General features: G+C 37.5%; 1 protein-coding gene across 1 annotated transcript in view; it reads left to right on the forward strand.

Annotated features, from left to right (window-relative positions):
* Positions 1-621: 621 nt before the first annotated feature.
* Positions 622-22,085, forward strand: part of LOC139741303 (b(0,+)-type amino acid transporter 1-like) — a 39,258-nt gene continuing 17,794 nt past the window's right edge. The window contains exons 1-6 of the mRNA XM_071651892.1: positions 622-777; positions 2,378-2,525; positions 2,922-3,170; positions 4,074-4,199; positions 21,290-21,395; positions 22,029-22,073. Of these exons, the coding sequence (XP_071507993.1) occupies positions 679-777; positions 2,378-2,525; positions 2,922-3,170; positions 4,074-4,199; positions 21,290-21,395; positions 22,029-22,073 (773 nt within the window). The 5' untranslated portion in view covers positions 622-678. The remainder of the gene's footprint in view (positions 778-2,377; positions 2,526-2,921; positions 3,171-4,073; positions 4,200-21,289; positions 21,396-22,028; positions 22,074-22,085) is intronic.

A 22,085-nucleotide genomic window follows, 5' to 3' on the forward strand; every position in this document is an offset into this window, starting at 1 on the left:
AAATCTTTCATAATGGAAGGCAGCACAGTGGCATGCGATGACATTGGATATCAGTAATAGAGCCCTATAATGAACGAGTCTTTTGCACTTTGCAGTCATAATATTTTACTATTAAAAGAGAGTAAACATTGTTGTGTAATCAAAAATGTAATCAGAATAAGGTGTGGATTTGCTATAAGAATTCATGTGGTGTTTTTCCATGCTTGCAATCAGTGCAGAAAGCAGTAGGCCTTACAGTGTTCACATCTTTATCACAACTTTAATTTGTTAATTCTTTGTGTCATGTTTGATTCATCTCATGATATGTATAAAATGAAGATGGACATGTTTGAACAGCCTTCTTTTTTTTCAAGCAGCAATATAATGGTCGTTTGACTTCATTATCCAATAGTCAGAGTGACTGAAGAGCTTCATATAAATGGAAGTGCAAATTACATGAAGCTGTATGTGTTTGGACACTCCTGTGAAGGGAGATTCATCACAGTTGTGCAGATTTGTCAAGCAAATCATGGGATTTGGTCGCTTAACTCTTATTCAAAAGAAAGAAACGTCTTCTCTCTGCAGACTTGAAGGAAGTCCTGCACTGTCACGGTACATCACGTCTATAGAGGGAGCTTGAAGTTACCAAGACAACACACTTGTGATCGTCCAAACCCAGAAGATCGACATCCCATCGTCATGGAGATGCAAGAGAAGCAGGGCCTGAACGGAGATGCTGACAAGAGCCGGGAGGCTGAGGCTGACGGCAGCAAGGACAATGTCAAACTGAAGCAAGAGGTGAGGTTTAGCACCCAAGGTCACAAGCAGAAGCTTTGTGTATTGAGATTGCCAATCATTAAAGCAATTATACATACATGTACATCATGTACTGTATACGCCGAATATTTTGCGAGGTTATTATTTTTCTCAAATTTCACGAGTCAGGTGCTATTCGCGAAATTAAGACATGCGAAAATAATGACTCGAATCCCGATATGAATGTGACGCACAAGTATATATTTCTTCGTTCAGTACAGTACTCCACGATTGCGAATTTAACCACCCACGAAATCGTCAGAAAGTCCAGATTCGTGAAAATTTAGACTCGCTAAATATATGGCCTATACAGTATGTAAACTGGGTCATGAAATAATTATGATATTAGACCAATGATACCAGCATGTTGTACACTGTAGGTGCAATAAAGTACCCCTCAATTTGGTTTCAGACAGGGAACAAGGACTTGGAAGATTAACCAAAATACAACTTGTAAAATCAGTAGTGGGGTAATCACTTGCGTTTCAGTCCAGTGGTCACAAATTGATTTGTGATTGCAGCTGAGGGGGGGGGGGGGGGGGAATGAGGGTCACAATAATTAAGCCTCCTCCAAGCCCTTTATAAAGATTTGGGGAGAATTTAATGGCTACGAGAATAAAAAACAAAAATCCAAACAATCTGAAAAAAAGTTGTAAAAGGAGTTGGTCTTTATGTGGCTAATGTGTGTTACCGTACTAACTGCACAGTATGGTATCTATCCATAGCTGCACTTTTGTCGTTTTGTCATGGACTTAAGTATTTCTATATGCAAAGATATATAGAAACCATGTGTGTGTTATTATCAAAGCAGGTGAGAAAATTGATGGGAAGAAAGGCACCATAAAACCAATGGTCTCCCAGCACTCTCTCAAATGAGACTCTGGTGTTGATTAACATTAAGAGTCAGATGTCAGCACGCTTTGCATATTAGTAAGGAAGATACGAATCAAAACTACCATGACGACCAACACCTCAGGTGTTTATGACAGCTCTGAATCACAGTGATGTATATCTCAGTTCATGGTACTGTAGAATTCAATTCGAAAGTGTTGAGTTGTCTTGCTCTGTTGTAGAATAAAGGAAGATGATTAAATGTTTCAGGAGTAACACATTTCATTTCATCCTGCAATCAAGTTAAAGCCTGTGTTGGCATGGACAAATTAATTACTATCATTCTTTAGGTGGATGCAGATCTTTCAACACAATTTCCCTCTAACATTTTTTCCATGGGTGATTATCATTATGTAATTTTTTGTTGTGACTAATGGAAGCACAAAAATATTATCTATTCAATTCAAATTCAGATGAATTTATTGGGAATTTTCTGCATTGAATATATGTTACCAATGAAATACAGTCATTTCTTTCTGATTTCAAGACAATAGAACATACAGTGTGTACATCCGAATATAAAACTGCGATATAATATACAGATGAAATGCTATAGTAAAACAAGAATTGTTCATCTTCATTAAATTTTGCCTGTTGTTCTTTTTTGAGTTTAATACCACCATATGCACATTGTAGCCTGTGCATCTTTGTGTAACTTCTGCAACAATTATCCTGTCTGTCATCTGTCCAGGTTGGCTTGTGGAGCGGCATCGCACTCATTGTGGGATCCATGATAGGGTCCGGTATCTTTGTCTCGCCGAAGGGCATCCTACGTGAGACGCAGAGCGTTGGCATGAGTATGATTATCTGGCTGCTCTGTGCCATGCTGGCAATGACAGGTGAGTTGTAGTTTTTCTTTTTAATCTTAACTACAGGATTGATAGACACACCTGTTTAGCCTTTTACCAAGACTGGGACATGACTTTAGCTCTTAACAAATCCCAGTAATAGCATAAAGTGAAACACTGCCCTGTGTTCAAGTCAACTCTAAGAAACAGAATGGAATGATACAAACATAATGGTGAAAGTTTGGGGTAAAACCCATTGGCAAGACAACATGTATGTTGAAATGATTTTGAAGTTTTATATTCACATTCAGTAATCAGTTATATCACTCACAGCCTCATTTCTTAAAACTAAAACATAGCTCTGAAGGTGATGTTTTTAAAGTATGAATGTGTTTGTAAGAGATGACTGCTTGCATTTGAAGTGTATGTGCTTTATTTCTTGTGAAGGTGCGCTGTCCTATGCAGAACTAGGCACCCTTATACCAAAGTCCGGGGCGGAGCACGCCTACCTGAACGAAATCTGGGGTCCCCTTCCGGCATTCCTCTTTGCCTGGACGTACACCATCGTCATCAAACCGTCCATCATATCCATCGTGTCGCTGATCACGGGCACCTACGTGGTCGAGTCCGTCATGACCACCTGTGACGGCAACGAACAAATCGTTCTGATGAAAGTCTTTGCAGCCCTCTCCATTGGTAAGCCTGATGAAGAGCGCCCCCATTCAGGTTATATCTCTTAATTCATTGAGAACGGACTGATATTGCTACAACACGCATTTCCCATAGACACCTGCCTGAGTATTTTCAGACTAGTCTTCGATGGGTTAAAGGACTCTTCTATGAGGATGTCTCAACTGCAGAGACTCCAACTCTCCCGTTTTCGACGGGAGATCTCCCGCTGAAAACCCATTTTTGCAAAATCTCCCGTTCTCCCGCTTGAGATTTAATTTCTCCCGCCCTGGCTCAATGTCTCCCGTTGGAAAGGATTTTTTACTTATTGCTATCGTATGTTGAAAAAATAAGCCTTAGATAGCACCAGAGAGCATCTATAGCCCTAGGAACTTCGCGCTTCACACACATAAACTTGGAGTCTCCCGTTTGCTAGGGGTTTCAGGCAGGAGAATCTCCAGATCAGAAGGTGCTTGGGGTTGGGGTCTCTGCAACTGCACCCTATCAGAAAGTGCAGATTGTAGCCCTTCTAGCATGGTTTGTCACCCAATTTGTCCGATTTACCAATTTTGGATGCAAGCTAACAGATGCTAAAGTGTTTGTTAATTTTGGCATGCATTTTCTTTGTTTCAATCTGTTATTGGGCTAAAATATCTACCTTTGGTACTTGTTAAGACTGAGAAATGTAGCTGTCTTTAAAGCATGCCATTCATTTATCGTCTTTAAGTTTTTATGCAGTATGAATATTGGTGGTTGATGCTACTTATGAAATGCCTCATTTGGATATATGCGATCATATTAAAAGAGGAGATCTTATGACAAGTCATATGAGAATATTTATCACGTGCTAACGTATGACTGGATGCACTGAGAGATTCTTTTTTTTTTTCTTCTATGTGTAGAATCTTTGAATTTTGTTCTGCTTTTCAGGTATTATATGCTTCATCAACTGCTATAGTGTCAGGTGGGCCAACGCAGTTCAGGTCATCTTCACCGCAGCCAAACTATTTGCTCTCGTCATTATTGTCATAGTGGGCTTTGTGAAGCTGTGTCAAGGTAAGACATCACATGATACATCAATCTATTGAAAGGGAGATCTCTATTCAGTCCCTTCCCAGACTGAACCGTTACTTGCGGCTACACACCAGTGCCATTTGATGGTGTTAGACAATTGGACTTTCTATTTGTCCTTGCTCTCTAAAATGAAATTCATCTCACCAGTTCCTTGTCAATTTTTATCTTTTTATCTTTATTAGATAAACTTCATGGACATTAAAGGGTGTGTACAGTTCTGGTTGAGGTGAGGATTTAACGTTTAACATTTTGCGAGATATTCAGAAATCACTCTATGAGATGTCAAAGAGCATGCAATTCTAAGGTGTATCAAAAGTTTATTTGATGAAAATCGGTTTTGAAATGGCTGAGATATCAAAAACAAGGTGAAACAAAGAGATCCTGATAAAAGGCGTGGCCTGTCGCCTTTTATTATCACTTTTTTTGATATCTCAGCCATTTGAAAACCAATTTTCATCAAATAAACATTGAATCCTTCTTAAAATTACATGCTCTTTCATATTTCATAGGAGGTTTCTCATTATCTCACTTAGGAATATTCAAAACATGAATCCCCACCTCAACCAGTACTGTACATTCCCTTTAAACGTGTCCATCATCACTCATAAGAGCGAGTCACTTTCCACACAAACACACAAAAATATGTGGCAAAATGTTATTTTTGATACTGGTATATCTGCCTGCTTTGGAGCTCTAGTGCAGACTACGTATGTGTATACATGAAGTAAGGCATTTGTCAATGTTCTCGGCTAGGTCCTGCACTCCCCACCTTCGTTTGCATTTGAGCCCAATTCACCACTCTCTGTTGTGTAATATGAAGTGAACTTTTACATTTCTCGATCCCAGTGTGTGTCACTGCAGGGTCACCACATGCCACATACAACCTTCTTGCCCCAACAAACTCATAATGTGTGTGCGCAACCATAATTTCCTTGGACTACACATGACACCTTTAGGGAAATGACTTCTATTCATTTAGCTTTTATAAAATGGACTGGCATCTTTGCGGAGCAATGCTGAGACAGCCCACAATGACCTGTCTAATGTTACATCTGTGCTTATCAACCCCTTCCCTGGCCCTTCCATAATCCCTGTCAGTTGTTACTTCATATCAATGTGATTTGACGTGTATGAGACCTTTGAGGGGAAAGTAGAGCTTTTTATGTGGTGATAATCATCATCTGCTCTATGAAGCAATTCTGAGGTTAGGCACATTATAACGTCTCATTCTGTCAATCGGTATGTCTGTATTCTATTATCTTCCCACAATGGCGAACAACCCCAGTCATGTTTTTAGTTCTCACCAGCGGCATATGATGAAACCTTAAAGGAGAAGTCCGGACGATTTTGAAAAAAATTAACCAAAATCTACATAAATAAAGGACCATAATGACTAAGTTTCATTGAAAAAGACCCTCCCAACTCGCCACAATCGATTTTTTAGCATCACTAATTTTGAATCGTAACCGTTCGATTTCTGTACGCCGGCGAGAAAGATCACGTGACAGCGTGACGTTTCCTCCTCACATTGCTTTTTGCTTGGAGCGTCAGCTGGCTCGAGGGAGCCCTGCTTGAGCAACGGTGATACGGGCCAAGCGAGCGGTAGTAGCGTACCGCTCAACAGTCTCTGACCACACAGCGGATGCACGCGGCATGATCTATTGCTTCATTAAAAAAATGCCGATGTGTCAAGTGTTAGGGTGTTGTCAATACTTGAACTTTACTAGTAAGTCTTCAAATTGAAGAAATATTTCGATTTTAAATTGATATCTATCCACGATACTACCTTTACATGATCCTGAATGCTACAACACGCAGCCCGATTACGCTGTGTGTATTGGGCTGCTGGTCGTAGTTTCTTCTGGCGTTTCTTCCTCGGTTCAAGTTACATGTATACTGTCGTATTTTATCACCGTCAGACACACTTTTCAACAGTCTCGGACAACAAAAGAGGCAATAATTCTGACATTGACAGACTGATTTCAGATTGTTCACACTCAGAAGTCGAAAAAACGATCGCGGATTGTGATAGCACTTGGCAGCAGCAGACGTAAATGTATGCCTGCACGTGCACAGCCCGACAACAGCTAATGCATTGTAAGTGATGGGGTGGACACTAATAAGTACGGCGGTATTATAATACATACATATTTCAATTTAAACGAAAATGTTATAGCATTGCAACTAATTTACATTAGTCTTTGAAGATTTTATATAGATATATAACGAAGATTATTTGAATAAAGGAATACAGCGTTTGGCAACAGCACTCCTAAATCGGTGTACGGTCTCCTGCAGTAGCGCCGACAAGGCACACCTATGCAGGCATGCAGATACCGCCCGCAGTCAGCAGTGCAATGGGAGATCGATGCGTAGCTGGGCTTCGCTCGCGGTGCTCTCAGCCGAGGAAACTGCGCCCGATACGTCACGCGCAATGCATCCTGGGACAGATAGTACGAAGGGTAGCTCGCGACGGATTCGAACATGAAGAATTACCTTATTTTAAAAAAAAATCATAGTAAATGTATCTGATGGTCTTTTCTCGTCGGGAAAAGGGTAATAGGTTCATGAAATATTGTTCTTTACACACGAAACGGCTGATAATCGTCCGGACTTCCCCTTTAAGGGGATGGTACAGTATTGGTAGAGATAAGAATTGGGCTTTTAACTTTTTGCGAGATACCAACAAAACACTTATGATATAGTACAGAGCATACCATTTTAAGAGGAATTCAAAGTTTATTTGATGATAATCAGGTTTGGAATGACTGAAACATCCAAAAACAAAGTAAAACAAAGCAATCGTAATAAAGTCTGGGTCCCACACTTTATTAGAATTGATCTTTTTTTGATATCTCAGCCATTTCAAAACCAATTTTCATCAAATAAACATTGAATTCCTCATAGAATTACTTGCTCTTTCGTATTTTAGAAGAAGTTTCTCATTATCTCACCAAAAAAGATGTTAGAAACCTAAAATTAGGTCTCAACCAAAACTATACGATCCCTTTAAGGGGAGAATTAATGGGTAGTCATTTGATGATAAACTATGGCAGAAGTAGTGCCAAGATCAGACACCCATAATATCTCATGCTGTCAATTATGTCTGTGTGTTTTTCTTTTGTCTCTTCCCCAACCCCCTGTCATGTTTTCTTCTTTACCAGTGGCATATGATACAAATAATATATGTGTGAATCCTTTTTGGGGAATAGGGGGTAGTCATTTTGGTAAGAAACTTTGGCAGGTTTGCCATGTAGAGACCAGGTAAGACACCCAGTGGTACCATGGTCAGTCCAATAAATCTTGGTTCTGTCACCACACCATATATGGCCCTCCCATTTTTTTTTAAACCCTTGTCACATGGTACTCCACACCAATAACATGTGACATGCATGATACAATTGGAGGTTAGATGTCCAGTCTTTAAAAAGAAAGAAAAAAAAGAAGAAAAGACTTCAGCAGAAATACTCCTTTGTGGTATACATGAATACAAGAAGCTTTGAATTCTCTCTAGATTGCCCTGTTGGCACACTGTGATTTGATTTGTGGAAGGAGATATTTGGACGACACAAATGTTGCTGTCAGCATTCTGTCTGAATGTAAAAAAGATAGTACAATCACCTATTAAACATGTCTACTGATTGCATTGATTCCTAAAATAGTTCTGTTTCAGACTGCATAGCTTTTGAGGATGTGAACTACATTTGTAGCTATTGTTTCACCACTATGATAACTACAGAAAGAAAGGCCTGTTGACACTGTAAATGTGGACAGAATATCCTCATTGTTATCCTTCTTTGAAAGGGGATGGCTAGTAACTGATCAGTGGGAATTAGTGGGAATGCTGGAGGATGATTGTTCCAATCCTTGTGGGATTCACTTAAGAGTACATTTTATATATCTATTGTTGTGTGAAAATTATTTGCTTCAGAATGGTCTCATATTCAGGTAATGTGCAGTTTAATGTTTCCAGGTTGGCATGCCTGTACAGCGATGGGGTGATCGTTAATGTGCAGTTTAATGTTTCCAGGTTAGCATGCCTGTACAGTGACGGGGCTATCGTTAACGGGCCGTTAACGATCGCCCCGTCACTGTACAGGCATGCTAACCTGGAAACATTAAACTGCACATTACTTGAATATGAGACCATTCTGAAGCAAATAATTTTCACACAACAATAGATAAAACCTATAATGTACTCTTAAATGAATCCCACAAGGATTGGAACAATCATCCCCCAGCATTCCCACTGATTCCCACTGATCAGTTACTAGCCATCCCCTTTAAGCTACGATGACCATATTCTGTTACTTCAACTTTCCACCATAACTGTTTGTTTAGGACCCTTTGTTTGATGTGTTCACCATTGCACCATGAAGATTGGAGTTTATCTTTTGTGTCAACATTAAAACATTTGATGGATGTACTGGCAAGCACAATTAATGCATAAATAATCATCACATCACCGATGCTTAAATATATAAGTATAATACAAGTCAGAAACCAAGTAACATGCCTGTTGTCACAAACAACATTTTTCTACTCATACAAGTGGAACTATGTACTGGCTCATTTAATCCTTTCTGTGCTCAAGGCCCTGTATAGCAGTGCTATTGGATTTTCTGAGCCATTCATCACTGAAAACACACAAAAGGCTATTAAAATTGGCATGATTATGTTTTTACGTATAGCATAGTACGTGTTTGGTATACAAATGGCTTCTGTGAGGGCTATAGCAATGGTTTAGATGGGATTCAGGTGTTAGTGTGTAACAGGTGTCAGATTCAGCGGCCATTAATGACATTGGAAACCTTTGTACAACGCCTGACAATGCCATGGCATTGACCTATAAAGTGACGCACACGTGTGTCGATGCGTACACATTAGCACATATGGGGCTACTGTATGTATCTGCATTGCTGCACACATACAAGAAATATGATTATGAAACCATAGTTCATTAGACTGCCACTTCTTTATTACCCAACTCGCTTCTGTGTTGTAACAGTTGTCATGATTTGCATTTAAAAGTGAAAAACATTTTGCCAATACCTAGAAACAAATGCACAGAAAGCAAGTTGCATATGGATGAATTGATTCCATGGTCATACAGGTTTTAAGTTTTCTGCATTAAATAGTACAGTCCTCAAACACATGACTTGGAATCCAACAAAGCCTTGTAATGCAGACATTCATTAGTTATGCACATGTATACTTAGCAGATTTTAGTTTTAAATTTTAAAAACTTAGCAAAGGGGGGGGGGGGGGGGGGATTCGAGAACCCTGAAAGGGCAAGAGGTTTAGTCAAATGTTTAAAAACTATTTGCCTGCAGTGGGCTAGTTATATTTTGAGCCTCACCTACCCGATTCGAGAACCCTGAAAGGACTAGAGGTTTAGTCAAATGTTAAAAAACTGTTTGCCTGCAGTGGGCTAACATATATTTTGAGCCTCACCTACCCTAATACCCCCCCCCCCCCCCCAAAAAAAAAAAAAAAAAAAAAAAAAAAATATATATATATATATATATATATATACATCATGTCCCCCCAAAAAATTACAAACAGATTTTCGCATTGATAACACCCAATATGATTGAACTGTCGAAATGCTACTTCAGGGTCTCAAAATATAATATTTTAGCTCTATTTTGCAGAAAACCCCATTCGATTTGGTTAAGCTGTCACAGGGAAATGCGTATTGTTCTAAAGAATGTCATAAGTCTGATTCTTCCAAGTTTAGCACTTCGATGATCTTGTGTGTGAATACAATAGACAGAACTTGGACTTTGGACGGAAGAGATTCCCGACATTTTCTACAAAATTCCTCATTTCTCTTAGACCACTGAAGCAAATCGAATGTGGTTTTCTGTAAGATGTGGGCAATGAGTTATAGTTTCATACCCTGAATTTGTATTTAGATTGATTCAATATTTTTAAAGATATCATTGCGGAGGGTCCCGTTGTAATTTTTTTTTTGGGGGGGGACATATGGTATATACATGTATATGCTAGCACTTATGCCTCTTAGAGATTTTCTTTATTCTTTTTTGTGCTACTTGTTTTCTTCTGTGAGCCAGTAAATTGTGGTTTCAAAATCTTCATTTATGAAGTGATCTGAAATGGTCAAGTACTCTGTCACTCTATGACTCCATCACACACTTTTCACTCTGTGAAAATGCCTAAAATAAAAGTACACTGTAATTCTCAGATATCAAATATGATAATGCCTTTGTGCGATAGCATCATTGGCAACAGCATGCACGATCCAGGCCTATTCTGTCTGCTGTGGAGTCTCCCCCAATGTTTACATTTGACCATGCCCTATTTGCAGACTGTCCCTGCTTGATGCAGTGAAGGCAATCAATAATTGTCACATATCTCAGTGATGGTCCGTGCATTGCTGCTGCCGCCACTGCTCTTCAGGTCAAGGTCAAAGGTCACATTTGCAGACAGATGTGTATATGTGGGAAGGGGCCGGGTCATCTGGGGCCTGTCTTATAAAGACTTGTGATAGATATCAATTACAAGTTTCTTGTGAGCTGCAATGCAAGTTGCGATTGATTTGGGGACTTGTGATTGATTTGAAGGCTTTATAAGATGGGGCCCAGATATGTTTAGCTTTCCATACTATCCCATGATTTCCATGCTCATGTAGGTTTAGGTGGTTGGAGAATTGATAATGATAGACATATGTTTATTATGTATTGTAAAGATCAGATCATTTGTGGTACACAAGGCCAGAAAGATCATGTTCGATTGGAACACGATGTCATAAAGTTTGTATTGATGCATACCCATCTTTAAAATTTTAATTTTTTTCTATGTACACAGTTAGATTTGTAATGTTTGCACAGCTCGTAATGATTGCTGGCACATCTCTGAGACTTGAGATGAATTCAGTTTTAGTTACAAAGGTTAGCGTGTTTGAAATTTAGTCGCAATATAATGAAATATGAGGTAAGTCAGGTGGTGTCATCGTATGTGTCCAAAATGACATAATTTTGACTTGCAGATACTTCTCTGTTGTGAGAGGATTCAAGATTTCTTATGCACAAGGCCTATGTGTTCACAATGAATTGAATACTGTATACGCCGAATATTTCGCAAGGATTTTATTTTCGCGAATTTCGCGAGTCAGCTGCTATTCATGAAATTAAAAACACGTGAAAATATTGACTCTAATGCCGATATGAATGTGACGTACGTGTATACAATTTCTCCGTTCAGTACAGGACTCCACGATCGCGAATTTAACCACTCGCGAAATTGTCGGGAAGTCCCGATTCGTGAAAATTTAGACTCGCGAATTATATGGCGTATACAGTAATAAAAGATTCAGACATACATGTACGATATTGTACATGCAGTCATAGTGTACTTTCCATTCACGCTACTTTTTTCTTTTCTTTTTTTTTTTTGCCTATAAAAAGAGAATTGGTATTAAAATTAAGTGTGGATGTCATTATTGCTTATATCAATATCATTTCAGTTATCATCATGAAGAGCAAAGGCGCTAGTAGAAGTAGTAGCAGTACCAGCAGTAATGAAAGTTGAAGTCCGTGCACTTTTTAGGGTGTGTTTATTCACATTTGATATTTGCTTTTATGCATATCTGAGAAGATTTAAAGCCCTCTCAAGCTGGAGATGAACTAAAAAAAAATATATATATATATAGGACAAGTTGATATGCATGGAAATAGATCTAGCCAGAGGTTTGTCAGTGACAGAGAAAAAAAAAAATATGTCAAAGGGGCAAAAAAGAGGAAAAGTGGTTTAAGGTTACAAGAAATGAAAACAGTTTGTTTACATACAATGTGTTCCCATTCCTGTATTTAAAAAAAGAAAAGAAAGAAAAGAGATGCCTGGAAGATGATATGCAGGAGATGGGAGATAAGTGGGAAGGGGAAAGTGAAGAAGCAGGATGGGGGAGAGTTGCTGGGATGACCTCGAGACAAAAAGCAAGGACGCCAGACAGGGAGAGATGAAGTGGGAAACAGGGTTGAGCCAGGGGAGTACTTGACTCTCCGACAAGGGGGGAAACTTGACACCTTGCAGTCACATTTATAGTCATGAATTCAGCACTTAATCTACGACCTGAACCAGGATACTGTCGGAACAGGCCGTTAGAGATGTGGTTCAACATTATGGTGACAGAATTAATGTTCTTAAAAAAATACACACTTTGCCAGTGAAGCTGTCGGATGCTGCTTATTATGGATAAAGAAACACTTTCCAGGAATGTAAGAAACTTGGAAAATTACACTGTTACATCGGGGACAGCAAACAACTTTCATCTTGATGTTCAACAGTGTTGAATGGTTTATTCTAACACTGCGACCTATGGGAAATACTATATACACCATATATTTCGTAAGGTTTCTATTTTCACAAATTTTGTGTGTCAGGTGCTATTCAGAAATTAATTAAATGCAAAGATGTGGACTCTGATCCTGATACAAATGCAACATGCACACATACATTTCTGCATCCATTACTATATGCCACAAGCACTCATTTAAGCATTCACTAGAATGTTGAAATTAAAGGTCAGATGAAACAGTGATATGTTGCCACAACATTTTCCCTTTGGTTTTTCAAAGAAATTTTGTAAAATACATGTGTTTGTGTATCATTTAGCAATTACAGCCCCATTTTTTTCTAACCAACCATTGCTGCTACCCTAACTCTTTACAACTCTACCATAACTTAATGCACAGGAAGATGGTTTATTTATCTACTTGATTTCCTAAACAGATTGAAGGAAGAAGATACTACTTTTTTTTTGCATATCAATGGAAACCCCTGAAGTAATGTCATCACTTCAGTGACATGACATTTGCTCCTGGGACAATTGCTCTGGTCTAATTTTTTTCAAGGATATAGGGTTGGGGTTAGAGTTGTGATAGGGTTTTAGGTTTAGTTTGATGTGAGGATAAGAATTAGGGTTAGGGTTATGGTTGTGGGTAGAATTTATGTTTGGCTTAGCGTGCAAATACTGTATTTCATGGGAGCAGTTGTCAGAGGAGCAAATGTCATGGGACCTATCACCTCATCAGGTGTGATAAGGGCCCGATTAACCCGTTAATGACGAGTCCCGAGAATACATAGGAACTTGTCTATGGTAAATGCATGTCATAGCAAAATCAGTCCATCCTCAACAAGTTAAGATGACCAACATTGATTTGGAGAAAATTTCTTTCTCATAAAGTGATTTGATGTCATATTTATCGAAAGAAAACAAAGAATCAGTGTAAATTATGGTCTTTAAACAGAAGAACTCATAGCATTAATTGAATCAGGGAGGTGGGAAGAGATCTCTCTTCCCATCTCCCTGATTGAATGTGATAGACTGCATTTTATTATACTCAAGCAGTGGCCTCAAATTTCACTAGAAATGCTATACAGACATACTGGTCATCTGCAAATATCCACTTTTGAGCTGATATTTCACTTATATGCACATTCATAATGGCCTTGGTTGATTTTTGTTGATCTTCTGGAAGTGCTATTCTGAAATGAGGATGTAATTTGCCCACTTTACATATTATTATCTACAAACATACAAATGTGCTTTAATCATGAAATAGAATAAATTTTGTTTAGTGAGCATGAAGAAATGGAATTAGTCAAAGTATTCACAAAAGAAGATGTGATCCAAATAATGGGAAGCTTTTCTTCCATATGCAGTCTTACTTTAGCCAACAAATCAATGACAAAGTGATACCCAGTGTAATTATATGAGTTTACCCCCTCCCCTTACACCCATTGAATATAGACCATGACCCACATAAATGTCAAAGCCCCAATTTTTATGCCTCCGCAACGAAGTGGCCGGAGGCATTATGTTTTCGGGTCGTCCGTCCGTCCGTCCGTCCGTCCGTACGTCCGTCCGTCCCGTTTTGTTTTTGTCGATATCTCAAGAACCGTGTGGTGGTTTTACATCAAACTTGGTATGAGGGTATATCCTTGGGGGATAATACTTTTTGTGGATTTTAGGGTCACAGGGTCAAAGGTCAAAGGTCACAGGTTATTTTGTGGAAAAAAAATGAAATTTCATGTTTTTCTCCATATCTCGCAAATGGTTCAAGGTATCTTCATGGAACTTAGTATATATGCTTGTACCGATGGGCAGTGATTATCTAGGGAAGTTGGGGGTCATGGGTCAAAGGTCAGGGGGTCAAAGGTCAAGATCAACTCCTCAAAATATCACTACTTTCCTTAAAATGCAATATGCCTGAATTTTTTTTTCTTTAACTTGATGTATGGCATGTATTACCCAATATATATTTTTGGGGAAGTTTCTTGCCAAAAGGTCAAAGGTCAAAAGGTAAAGGTCAAGTGAAAGTGCTAAATTGCACTTTTTCCTCCATATGTCGAAAGTAACTCAAGGTATCATCATGAAACTTACATATTTATGCATGTTCAACCTAACAGTGATTCTCTTTGGAACTGTGAGGTCAAAGGTCAAAGGCCAGGTTTAGATAATGCTATTTTCACATTTAATACTGAAATTATACTTTTTCTTAATACCTTGGAAATTACTCAATGCATAAACTTATAAAAGGGTCAAATGTCAAGTAAAAATCGTCAGTTCCCCAAATACCTGCACTCTGACATTTTAATCATTCATCCAATTGAACCTAGTTCTAGGAAAGTGAACATTCAGCACATTTGTGTCAAACCTGTCATTTTAATATTTTGCCAATTGTGTGAAACTGTCATCACACATTGTCAAGACATTGTACTATAGACCTATTAGGAGAACCATGCATTATGGCGGAGGCATATCAGTAGCCGTAGCGATATATCTAGTTAGCAATGGTTTGTTTCATATTATTAGGATACTTGCCTAATTACACGATGCAATGATAGATAAAAATACCGGTACATGGTTACCGGTAAGTGGTATGTTATTGAAATGCTCATAATTACCTTGCATTCAAAAGACTCCAAATTACACATGAAATTACAGTGTTTCATGTACAGTATGCTATACACTCTGTTACAGTCATAGACTTCTGTACTAAGCCTCAGTGTGTGGTTGGTGGTAGACAGAGAATCGATCAATGCACTCAAATTTTATAGTTTATGGCACATTTACAAGGCTCTTGCCTTCTACTGACTTTTATGTTTATTCAGTGAACACTGAGCTTTTATGTGTACCTGGTTGTTGTGAGATGACATATGTCTATTTTCTCCCAAATGACAATCTCATCACCTTATATCAATTTAACCTTCTAAAAATTAAAACCTAATAATGCTTAACACTGGGACTAAAAACAACAATCACACAACATATTGTAACATGCAACTGGATAACGATTTAACATTCATGAAAGTAGAGATTATTCTGAACTTAATTAAAATCTGTAATCAAAAAATCTAAAATCTAATCTTGCTATAAAAAAAAAAAACACCTTATCATAGTTCTCTTTTCAATCACTTTATTAATTTATCCATTTTTTGTTGCCTTGCTTGAATGGAGAATATGAAAAAAAAAAGTCTTTGTTCTTTTTCATCATTTTTTCACAAGTGATATCACTGTGTTACCAAATTGTGTACTTCAAATATAGACTAGACTCCTCTGATCAGGGAGATGAGATGTCCTTGCTGTGATTAACAAATTCATTGTTTACACTGTTATTTCATTGTAGATTAGACTCTCCCCAATCTATATCACTTGTGCCGAGGGGTACATATTATGTGCACGGCGATTATACCTTTACAGTCTGCAAACTGAATATGGCAGGAAAGATATGAAAATTAACTTTGCACTAGCCATAGGAAGTCATTTAGTGAGAAATATGTGTGTGGGAATGATAACAGAATTTCTAAAGCAATATACACACATGTGTGTAAATGCATAAATGCAACAATTTATTGTTCCCTATTTGCTAGTAAATATTTGCAGCCATGATACACTTTGTGATAGATCAAAAGTCATTCTCCATCTACCTAGTACCATAAATACAGGAAAAATGTGTATGCTATGGCGGATGTGACAGGCTGTGGTGTTTTAGGGGCATATCACATAAACTTAAAAGGTGTGTACAGTTCTGGTCGAGGTGAAGATTTAGCTTTTAACATTTTGCGAGATATTTAAAAACCACTCTATGAGATGTCAAAGAGCATGCAGTTCTAAGGGGTATCAAAAGTTTATTCAATGAAAATCGGTTTTGAAATGGCTGAGATATCCAAAAACAAGGTGAAACAAAGAGATCCTGATAAAGTTGTGGCATGTCGCCTTTTATTATTAGCACTTTTTTTGATATCTCAGCCATTTGAAAACAAATTTTCATCAAATAAACGTTGAATCCTTCTTAGAATTACCTGCTCTTTCATATTTTAGAAGAGGCTTTTCATTATCTCACTTAGGAATGTTCAAAACATGAATCCCTACCTCAACCAGTACTGTACAGTCCCTTTAAAAGGGAACACATCCATTTAGTATAGGGATTCTGAAAAGTGGGACATTCAAGAACAAAAATCTGTTATTGTAAACATGAAGCGTGGCTGATTCTTGAGCCCTCTGTGTATAAATGTGTCTGCGTTGATTTAATCGGAAAAGATCGGGAAGTGCTGTTCCACTACCAGCTTGACCTTTCCTGATTTGCGTTCGGGGGCTTCAGGGCCTGTTCCACTTCTTGGCTTTGCTGATGCAAGCAGCCGACTTGTGGGTGGGGTGGGGGAGGCGACGGACGTCATTCACCTTGGCAGGTTGCCAAGTTTTAGCGTGATGCAATCCGGTACCAGCTGGAGTGATTTCCACACTCATCTTCTCAAACGGCTCGCCTCTACTGGCGACCTACTTCTCACGTACAATGTACACAAAAATCTACAATTTTTGGCTCACCTCTTTCAATATCTTGAAGTGGAGATTGCAGTAGTACCATCTTACAAAAATCATGTCCTTGTATAAACACTGACATTCATTAATCTTACCAGGAATAGGCCTATATCATATTATGACAAAGACTTCAAATGAAAGAAAAACATAGTGTACACTTGCACTCTAGGTTAATTTTCCCTTGCTCTAGAGTAGATCCATATTTTCATTTATTTTAGCCTTTTTTTAATGTCAATTTCAGAGAAAAAAAGTAAAAGATGCAAGTGACATACATGCAGCTAAATTGTAAAATAATCCACTGATAGTTTAAGAGTACATGTAAGTGTGCCAGGCTTGTGCTTGAAATGTGTACCAGTCTGTGTGAACCATTTTGACACTTACTTTCCCACATGAAAACATATGGTGCGTTTAAGTTAAAACTCAACTGCCATGTTGATTTAGTGTCTCACATTGTGACAACACTTTTTAGGAAAGATTGAATTGTATCCTGGTGTAAGGTCTCAAGTGTCAAACAATCAAGAGGGCAAAAATTAATGTAATATTTTGTAACCTTATACCATGGGAGACAGGAACATAATTTAAAGCTGTGAGATGTTGTACCATTACTGATTAAATCAAGTACCAGGTAGAAACATGGAATGTTTATAAAATAAAACTTTCACCTATTACAGGACTGCAGTAATGAGTCAGTGCGTTTGCAAAACCTAGCATAGAGCAGTCACAGTACAGTGGCCTGCGGTCCCATATGGGCTCATCTGTGAAAGTAGAAATTGTTGCAAGTGTTGACACTTGCCTTCATATTACTACTGTTTACTCTCTGCAAATACACCTCTACAAGTGCAAACAGCTTTATGTCACGAGGGTCGCCAAGTTTAATCCATTTTTGATGGGAACCTGATAAATCTCCTACAAACCCTACAGGATTTTCAGATCCCGATACAGAATGGGTTAAGTGGGAATGATTCATTGCCTCGACAAGGGATTCAGCAAATTTTGTCCAGTGGAGTCAAAACAAATTTTCGCAGACAAAGCATGATACATCTCCTGTTGACTTGTGCAGACAGCATTAATTTCAACCACTTGTGTGTCTGTCTGTAGTTCTATACAAGGTAAAGTAGCTCACGTCTATCTCCGCTCTCCTCATCCATCCATCATGAGTTGTCAAAAATGTTTCAACTCAAAAGATTGAGAATTCTCTTCAGTAAATGACTACACTGGGATAAGGTTTGAAAAGACTACTGGTGGTCAGTGGTCTGGTCATAAAATACATGTATATGGTCACATCTTGAATCAATATCCTGTATATGTTTTGTGTTGATTATGTTATAAACGGTTCAGTAACAGTTCGACATTTGTCACTTTCGTGACCATTATTTCCTTGTCTTATGTTTTCCTTTCTTTACTGTGTTCTTTTCTGTAACGATGTGTTGGAGAGCTTGCATTTTATTCTTATTGAAGTAACTTGTGTCTTAAAATTTCATCCATCATTTTAACACTGATAGCTGACAAATATGGTGAGTGTCATGGCTGATTCCAACCTGGATACAGTGGTCTCTACTCTCTCACTCCTTTGCCATTGTTTTTCACCTGCTGCATTTAATCTATGCTCCTGCAAAATCTAGCAATGACTCGCTGCAATATATTTCTTTTCTTTCTATGTTTCCAATGAGGTGATAGCATATCTGGGATAAATATCATTATATAGTGTGATCAGATGTAAGGAATGATTTCTGCTTAAAATTAATCTCTTTGCCTTTTTAAGGATTCTTTTTGTGTGCTTAATGGGATGGTATAGTATTGGTTGAGGTGAGGATTCAGCTTTTAACTTTTTGCGAGGTACTTAGAAACCACTTTATGAAATGTTAAAGAGCATAAAATTCTAAGTGGTATTCAAAGTTAAAGTTTACTTGATGAAAATCGGTTTTGGAATGGCCGAGATAGCCAAAAACAAAGTAAAACAAAGCCATCCTAATAAGAGGTGGGTCCCATCTTTTATTAGTATTGCTTTGCTTGAGAAATATATATATATCAGCCATTTCAAAACCAATTTTCATCAAATAAACTATTAATTCCTCTTAGAATTATATGCTCTTTCATATTTCATAAGATGTTTCTCATTATCTTAAAGAAAAAAAATCATTAAAAGCGATGGAAACCTGAAGCCCCATCTCAACTGAAACTGTACCATCTCTTTAAATCTATACATACATTTACACAGTATGTGAAGTTTTTAACTGTATCACATTCTGTTACTGTACTCGTATCTCTTTGGATAAAAGAAAAATTTGTATGACATTAAACCCCTTATACCTCTGGAAATCTGGGTATTGTGCAGGGGTATGTGTGTAGCATTTAAAGTATGGGAACCTTCTGGCAGGTTTGACTAATACAATTATATAATGTATATAATATAAGTGTTTTGAGCAGCATAATAGGGGAATTATGAAAGTGCTATATAAAAAGTATTATTGGTATTATTCTCATGATTACTAACTGGCACAACTTAAATGTAATGCAGCAATGGGATACAGATCTCTATTAAATGAATTGAAATGAATGATTTCAAATCCTATTACATCTTTCTCTCTCAAAAGGCCCATTCTTATTCATATAATGTTAAGGCATAAAAAGTATCAATCTTTGTCCTAGCCATTTATACTTCAGCGAAAAACAAACACAACCAATTTGAAAATAATAAAAACAACACCACCAATTCAAAACTGCAGAGAATAAAAAGTTGATATCACTGCCATTTTTTTTTATCTTTATGCAAATTTGTATTTGGCTCTGCAGCCTGCTGCATGCAAATGATGTAAGAATACCCTTAGCCAGTTTAGTTGCCTGTATCAGTTGCCTCCACAGGGAGGATCCCAAACACCGAAAGGAAGTCATGTGACTTAAACCGATATTTTTGCTGCGAGCATTCTCATCGAAAATTGCCCCAGCAAACTTCACGCAAGCTTGGATAAATTGCACCTCCATCTATCTTCCGGCAATGTTTTGAATTGATTTTAGCAGCATTGCCTTGCTGCTTTCAAGGAAATGTGATATTAGTATAGGTGTCACAATTTTTCAATGTTTTTGTGAATGGCCTTCTTCTCTTTGAGTCATAGGGGGATGTGTGGTTGCATGTTTACTCTTCTGATTATGGCCCTATTTAGCACAATATTCCCTTGAACACAACTTCTATTATTAGTCCAGGATCCTTTCATCATTCCCAAATAATCCTACATACTTTAGTCTACCTTGAAGTGTATCTTTGGTCAAAAAATATTTTTTGATATGTGAGAGAGATGTATTTTAGTAATCTGTTGCACCAACAATCAGAAAAAAAATGTTACATATAAATGAAGAAAAAGTATATTTTGATATAGAAAATAAGAACTAAATCAGTGAGTCTGAAAGGAAAGACTATCAACTTTCTTTTGTTCTCAGGAACCAGCAAGGGATTAAGAAACCAGCAAGAGATTAGGCAGCCTGGGAACAATAGCAAAGTTATTGTTTTCTTTTCAGACCCATTGGCTTTAATGGTATGTTTATAACTTTAAATGTATTTTTCTTTGCTAATATTGAAAATGGGTTTTTTTTTTCTGATTCTTGGTGTAATAGATTACTGAAATGTAGCTCTTACACATATCAAAAAGTATTTTTTTGGCCAAAGATACACTTTAATCCTCTTCTCTTCTCATGCAAATCACAACCAGGACAGAGGTTTAGCCTGATTTTGAATTATTCCATTGCTGTAGTCTTTTGCTAAAATTTCCATATAGTGATGGTGTCAGCAATTACAAAATAGTAATCCCCATCTTAGCTGACAGCTGTATAATTGTTCAGTAGTTTTCTATAAACTAAACATTTCTAGTTTGGCACCTTTGATCTGTGTCATGATGGTTTACTTCAGCAAAATTTGACTTTTAAAACCTCTTTCTGTTCCTTTCCCCATTTCTCCCCACCAGTTTTACCCCCACCCCACCCCCATCAGCTGTAGCATGAGCAGAATCATTTTCCAATGAACCATCTTTCATGCTTTGAAGTCTGATTCTTCATAAAAACAAGTCAAAACAACAAATCCTACTAGTGCTCTAGCTTCATCCCCCTTTTGTTCAATCCTTTGAAGCTGGGGCAACAGTGTTATTTCTGTATAATCACCGACTTCTCAGTTTTTTTTTTTATTTCACAGAGCAAGGAATTTTAACTGTTTTCTTTCATTACAATATTTTTGCAGGGGGAACGCAATATTTGTCAGCCAATACAGCGTTTATAGGATCGTCACCCAAAGCATTCTCATACGGAATCGCATTCTACCAAGGATTATGGGCATATGAAAGCTGGTGAGTATTACTAGTATACTGGAAGTCTTGATGGATGCACCGTGAAATTATATCTTTATTTCTTTACTGAAATGATATTCACAATATTTTGATTGCTCTTCAAGGATTTCATATAAATTCATTAAAATGATATTGTCACAAAATGGAATTCATTGGCATGCCATTTATGTCCTCCTTAATAGCCTGTTGAATTTGTAAAAACTGATATGAACAAACGAATATTGAACATGAGTTTATAGCATGTTGATATTTTATGTCTCCTATAAACTAATGTTTGGATGTCTCAGTCAAGTTTTGAATAGCTATGACATCCACTCATGATGATGATGATGATGATGTACAGCATTTCAATAGCAACGTACATCTATAGAACATTTAATGCTCATTCCTCGTAAAAACCATATGCATGTTTATACATTTGAGATTAAATAGAAACAGATCAAATCAAATGTCTTTTTATTATTATTTAGACATGTTTACTTGAAAATGCTGCAAAGTGTATGAAGGCAGAAAATATATGTATGTGTACACACACACACACACACACACATATGTAGGTATGAATATTATAGATGATATGAAAATGAATAATGATCATTGAGTAACAACTGTGCATGTCATCTCTGATTTCAGGAACCACCTGAACTTTGTAGCAGAAGAGCTGGTCAACCCAACAAGGTATGAATGAGA

Source organism: Diadema antillarum, unplaced genomic scaffold, assembly GCF_040938485.1.
Source record: "Diadema antillarum isolate AM-2024a unplaced genomic scaffold, OU_Dant_1.0 seq00000919_RagTag, whole genome shotgun sequence".
In the NCBI taxonomy this organism is placed as follows: Eukaryota; Metazoa; Echinodermata; class Echinoidea; order Diadematoida; family Diadematidae; genus Diadema; species Diadema antillarum.